Here is a 6,784-nt window from a genome sequence, read left to right as displayed (position 1 = left end):
GGGTGTGGCCTGTATGTGTACTCATGTAATAAAAACCAGGCTGGGTGCCCCAGCACCTCAGACCACTGCTTGACCTTCAACACGGAGCCTTGTCTCGTTCTTGGGGGGATTCACTGTATGCTGATAGGGACTGACTGCCAGGAGTGTAAGCCGTTTGGGAGCTTTTCCTGTTCGTCTGCTAGCAGCAATTCGTGAGGTTCCAGTTCGGGAGTTTGGAGTGCTACCTTATTCCCTTGTATGCAGTTCGGGAGTTTGGTGCATTCATTTATATCCGAATTCGTGAGTTTTGGTGCTTTTACAGTAGCTATGCCTTTTTGTGAAAAGGGGATTATCGCCTAAACGGATTTTTACCCTTTTCTGCTGAAACGGTCCGTAACAGCTATGAAATTTGATAGCATTATAGAAATAATAAAATAATTATAATAATAATAAATGTATAACTTTGCGATAAGATTGTATTATTGGGAAAATACATATAAAGACATAAAACTGCAATCATGTTTAGTGATCTCAGAATCATTACAGGGTGTGACACAGTGCTAGGAGTTTTCATATTAACAGAATTGACCAGAGTGATAGCAGATCGTTGTGTTAATATGAAATGGTTAATAGTGAAGGAATGGAATAAACAGACAGAATCCCCACAGATTTACTAAATACTATAAGAAGGACATGGTCTGTGCCAGAACTGGAGAGAGCTGTGTGAGGTGAGTGCCAGGAACATACCTTTACTAAGTGAGAGTGCCAGGAACATACCTTTACTGAGTGAGTGCAGCCAGGAGCAAGCTGACTACAAGCTTAAGGACCTTCTATATGAGGTGAGTGAGAAGAAGTCCTCCTGTGTGAGTGGAGTGGGGAGAGTACCTTCAGCAAGTAAATGCAATCAGAGTGAGTGGAGCATACTTTCAGTGAGTGAGTATAATCAGAAGTATACTGACACTCAGTGAGTAGAACTAGTACTGTTAGAGGAGAGTGAGGGGAATACTGACACTCAGTGAGTATAAGTAGATTAATCCCGGTATAAGGTGAGTGAGGGTTATACTGACACTGAGTGAGTATAAGTAGATTAACCCCGGTATAAGGTAAGTGAGGGGTGTACTGACACTGAGTGAGTATAAGTAGATTAACCCCGTTATAAGGTGAGTGAGGGGTGTACTGACACTGAGTGAGTATAAGTAGATTAACCCCTGTTTAAGGTGAGTGAGGGGTGTACTGACACTGAGTGAGTATAAGTAGATTAATCCCTGTTTAAGGTGAGTGAGGGGTGTACTGACACTGAGTGAGTATAAGTAGATTAATCCCTGTTTAAGGTGAGTGAGGGGTGTACTGACACTGAGTGAGTATAAGGAGATTAATCCCGGTATAAGGTGAGTGAGGGGGTATACTGACACTCAGTGAGTATAAGGAGATTAATCCCGGTATAAGGTGAGTGGGGGGTGTATTGACACTGAGTGAGTATAAGTAGATTAATCCCGGTATAAGGTGAGTGAGGGGTGTATTGACACTGAGTGAGTATAAGGAGATTAATCCCTGTTTGAGGTGAGTGAGGGGTGTACTGACACTGAGTGAGTATAAGTAGAGGAACCCTTGTTTAAGGTGAGTGAGGGAAATACTGACACTGAGTGAGTATAAGTAGATTAATCCCGGTATAAGGTGAGTGGGGGGTGTACTGACACTGAGTGAGTATAAGTAGATTAACCCCGGTATAAGGTGAGTGAGGGGTGTACTGACACTGAGTGAGTATAAGTAGAGGAACCCTTGTTTAAGGTGAGTGAGGGAAATACTGACACTGAGTGAGTATATGTAGATTAATCCCGGTATAAGGTGAGTGAGGGTTATACTGACACTGAGTGAGTATAAGTAGATTAACCCCGGTATAAGGTGAGTGAGGGCTGTACTGACACTGAGTGAGTATAAGTAGATTAATCCCGGTATAAGGTGAGTGAGGGGTGTACTGACACTGAGTCAGTATAAGTAGATTAACCCCGGTATAAGGTAAGTGAGGGGTGTACTGACACTGAGTGAGTATAAGTAGATTAACCCCGGTATAAGGTGAGTGAGGGGTGTACTGACACTGAGTGAGTATAAGTAGATTAATCCCGGTATAAGGTGAGTGAGGGCTGTACTGACACTGAGTGAGTATAAGGAGATTAATCCCTGTTTGAGGTGAGTGAGGGGTGTACTGACACTGAGTGAGTATAAGTAGAGGAACCCTTGTTTAAGGTGAGTGAGGGAAATACTGACACTGAGTGAGTATATGTAGATTAATCCCGGTATATGGTGAGTGAGGGTGAGTGAGGGTTATAGTGACACTGAGTGAGTATAAGTAGATTAATCCCGGTATAAGGTAAGTGAGGGGTGTACTGACACTGAGTGGGTATAAGTAGATTAACCCCGGTATAAGGTGAGTGAGGGGTGTACTGACACTGAGTGAGTATAAGTAGATTAATCCCTGTTTAAGGTGAGTGAGGGGTGTACTGACACTGAGTGAGTATAAGTAGATTAATCCCGGTATAAGGTGAGTGAGGGGTGTACTGACACTGAGTGAGTATAAGTAGATTAATCCCGGTATAAGGTGAGTGGGGGGTGTATTGACACTGAGTGAGTATAAGTAGATTAATCACGGTATAAAGTGAGTGAGGGGTGTACTGACACTGAGTGAGTATAAGGAGATTAATCCCTGTTTCAGGTGAGTGAGGGGTGTACTGACACTGAGTGAGTATAAGTAGATTAACCCCTGTTTAAGGTGAGTGAGGGTTATACTGACACTATACTCACTGACACCCAGACGCTTGCAGACAACTAACTGCTATTCAATCTATTACAGTGAAAAAAAATTGTTTTTAAATGCAAGCTATTGTAACAAAAGATATGAGTGGTGGCACTGGGAAAGTGGGCACAGTATCCACTGTGAGCCTGACACAGAAGCTGGCAGGCAGGCAAATGCAATTACATTACACAGAAAAAAAAAAAGCAGACTGATGTTCTAGCCCTAAAAATGGCTTTTTGGGGTGCTGTCCTTACTGCAGAGATCAGATGAGTCCTTCAGGACTGTAGTGGACATTGAATACCCTAGCCTAGCTATCAATTTCCCTATCAAATGAGCAGCAGCTACACTTTCCCTCCTCTATCTAAGAATGCAGCTTCAGAATGAATCTAAAATGGATGCTGTACAGGAGGTGGGAGGGTCTGGAAGGGAGGGTCTGCTGCTAATTTGCTGGAATGTGTCTGCTGACCGTGAGGCACAGGGTCAACGTTTACTCAATGATGACGAACAGGGCCGGCCTTAGGCATTTGGGCGCCCTGTGCCCCCCTTCCCGTCCCCCCCTCCCCCACTCCTTACCCCTTCCCACACACCCTGTCACACACACACGCAGACAGTCACACACACACACGCGCAGACAGTCACACACGCACAGACAGTCACACACACACACGCGCAGACAGTCTCACACACACACACACAGCCAAACAGACACACACAGGCAGACAGCCACACACACACTCACTAACAGACAAACACACTCACAGACACACACTAACAGACACAGACACACACTAACATACACAGACACACACTAACATACACACACACACACACACTAACAGACACACACTAACACACACACACACTAACATACACACACACACACTAACAGACACACACTAACATACACACACACACACTAACAGACACACACACACTCACCCACATTAACACATTTTTTAACATTTATTTAGACCCCCCCCCCCCAGCCTCCTTACCTTTGGGAATGCTGGGGGGGGGGTCTCTTCCTCCCTGGTGGTCCAGTGGCTGCTGGGCGGTCGGGCGGCGCTGGCGGGCGGCTGTCGAGGGAGCACTTCCTCTGAGCTGTATGCTCAGCTCCCTCGCCCGCCTAGCAGCCAGGCATGTCTGTTAGCCGCAAGGCTAACAAGACATTTGCCTTGGGCATTTGGGGGCGGCTTTTTTGCCGCCCCCTGGAAAATGCCGCCCAAGGCAAATGTCTTGTTAGCATTGCGGCTAACAGACATGCCGTGTGAGCTATGTGGCGGCAGGGCGCCCCCTGCACCATGGTGCCCTGTGCAGCCGCACAGCTCGCACACCCCTAAGGCCGGCCCTGATGACGAATAGGGGGCAGATCTTTTAAGATTTTAAGATATTTTAATTTAAAAAGCCTCTCTCCCTGTAAAGCTAACTAGACAGGCATAGGAAAGAAAAAAGAGAAAAACAAATAAAATTCAATTAAATTAAGTAGTGATCATGGTGCTCCAACACCAGTGCCCAGTGCAGAAAAAACGCCCAACGTACGTTTCGGTGCTAAGGAGATGCACCTTCGTTTTTTTCTGCACTGGGCACTGGTGTTGGAGCACCATGATCACTACTTAATTTAATTGAATTTTATTTGTTTTTCTCTTTTTTCTTTCCTATGCCTGTCTAGTTAGCTTTACAGGGAGAGAGGCTTTTTAAATTAAAATATCAGTCTGATTTTGACTGACTTTACACTTCTATTTCAGTTCCTATCTCTCTCTGTTTTGAAGTATGCTCCTAGGCTTACAGGATATTCCCTAGGACGTTTTGATTATGGAGATTCAGCTACTCAATACTCTCATCCCTAAGGCAGATCACAATAAAGCGTACTATTAGGGGTGAGTGTGAATATTAGGTCTATTATCTCCTTATCTCTACTATCCTGGGTTGGCATAGGACTGCAGGATCACTTGTATATACTTTATTTATTTGGGGTCTCTGACCATATTATTCGTTATAGCCAGGCTCTATATTTAGACACAATAACGCTATATATATCTCTCCAGATTTTGCAGTAAGCTTCACTTACATACTGAGACTGACTGCATACTTTCTTTGTTTTTTGTTATCTTGGAACTAATTTGAGTCAATTTAGATGTATTGTAATGATGATACAAATGGCATTTGATTTCTTTTTGCTGTGAAATGAATCCCTGTATAGTGAATAACCCCAATAAATGAGTCCAGGGATTGTTTGTACTACGTGTGAATACGATTGTCATAAGCTGAATTATTACAATATCCCTTTCTTCCATGGGTTCCATATTCACTGCATTGTCTACTGCCCATTAACCAGTCCTGCTTCATTCAGCATAGCATAGGGCATAGAACGACTAGTGCAATAGAACAAGACAGACCCTGATTCAATGGTTTCATTTCTGAAAAGTATTCATATAATTTCCTTTTTAATTTATCTTGATTTATAATCATTGTATTGATGGCCCGGGTAATGATGGCACTTCAGATCCGCTTATGATGTAACAATCAATTTGTGTATGGATTGGCCTAATATTTTCATAATGCCTTGTCCTATTACATATACAGATTTCAAGTCAACCATGAACAGCAGTTCTATGCCACCCTCGTTCCTCCTGATAGGCATGCCTGGAATGGAAGATGCTTATCGATGGATTTCCATCCCATTCTGTCTCCTGTTTTTCACTTCCTTTGTTGGGAACGGATTGGTCCTCTTGGTGATTGTGCGAGATGATAAACTTCACCAGCCCATGTACATGTTCCTGTCCATGTTAGCCATCTGTGACCTCTTCTTCTCCCTCTTTACGAGTCCTTCTGTGCTTGGAATCTACTGGTTTAATTCCCAAAAGATTAAGTCACACATTTGCCTCTTACAGATGTTCTTCCTCCACTCACTCTCAGTCATTGAGTCAGCTCTTCTGGTAGCAATGGCCTTGGATCGCTTTGTGGCTATTTGTTATCCACTGAGATACACAGCCATTCTCACCAACTCAGCCGTATGTAAGATTGGCCTTGCATCTGCCATTCGTGGCACAGTAATCCATTTCCCACCAGTCAGCAGTCTGAAATTCTTGCCTTATTGTAATGGAAACATGTTGTCTCATTCTTATTGTTTGCACCAGGATGTAATGAAGCTGGCGTGTAAGGGAACCAATATCTTTAACATCATGTATGGTTTAGCTATCATCCTCTCCACTGTAACCTTGGATGTAGTGCTTATTGTCCTTTCCTACATCATGATTATCAGAGCAGTGCTTGGTATCACGTCACATACTGAACGTTATAAATCATTTAACACATGTATATCCCATCTCTGTGCTGTGCTCCTTTTCTACGTTCCTGTGGTGGCTTTGTCAATGATCCATAGGTTTGGAATAGTTGTCCCTCCCGTGTTCACGCAAGTCATGGCCAATGTCTACATGCTTGTCCCACCGATGCTCAATCCAATCATTTATAGCATCAAGAGCAAGCAAATCCGTAGCGGTTTCCTTAGAGTCTTTCTCACAGATAAAGTCACAACTATTCATTAATGAGTGCCATTAAAAGAGAGACTTCTCTTGTGTGGCACCAACTCTCTGGAATGTAATTCCCCGTGTTGTCAAACTTCCCCCTAGGCTGCCTTCCTTTAATCTCTCTTTAAAGATATTATTGTTCAGGGAAACCTACCACTCAACTCCGTAACCAACACGTTCCACTTTCCCAATAAATGTCTTCGTCTCACTTTGTATTAACCTCATCCTCACCCTCACAGTCCCCACCTCCTGTCTCTCACACACACACACACATTGTAAGCTCCTGTAGGAATAGGGCCCTCAATGGTTCCCATACCTGTTTGTCAATGTTTTATTGTCTCTTTGATGTTTTTTACATTTTGTCTTTTTACCAATTGTATCCATGTACCTTGTGTTGGTGCTTTATAAATGAAGTGTAAAAATAACAATATCATAAAATATTTTAGATAGAAGGTATAAATGATTTCAATATTTAAACGTTCTATAC

General features: G+C 43.2%; 1 protein-coding gene across 1 annotated transcript; it reads left to right on the top strand.

Annotated features, from left to right (window-relative positions):
* Positions 1-745: 745 nt before the first annotated feature.
* On the top strand, positions 746-6,315 carry LOC134586196 (olfactory receptor 51G2-like). Its single transcript, XM_063441695.1, has 2 exons — positions 746-818; positions 5,354-6,315. The coding sequence occupies exon 2, from the start codon at positions 5,368-5,370 to the stop codon at positions 6,313-6,315; it is 948 nt and encodes a 315-aa protein (XP_063297765.1). The 5' UTR covers positions 746-818; positions 5,354-5,367.
* Positions 6,316-6,784: the final 469 nt, after the last annotated feature.

The sequence above is a fragment of the Pelobates fuscus genome, chromosome 1 (genome assembly GCF_036172605.1).
Source record: "Pelobates fuscus isolate aPelFus1 chromosome 1, aPelFus1.pri, whole genome shotgun sequence".
In the NCBI taxonomy this organism is placed as follows: domain Eukaryota; kingdom Metazoa; phylum Chordata; class Amphibia; order Anura; family Pelobatidae; genus Pelobates; species Pelobates fuscus.
The sequence above is the reverse complement of the archived record's forward strand: the minus strand, read 5'-3'. Positions and strand labels throughout refer to the sequence as shown.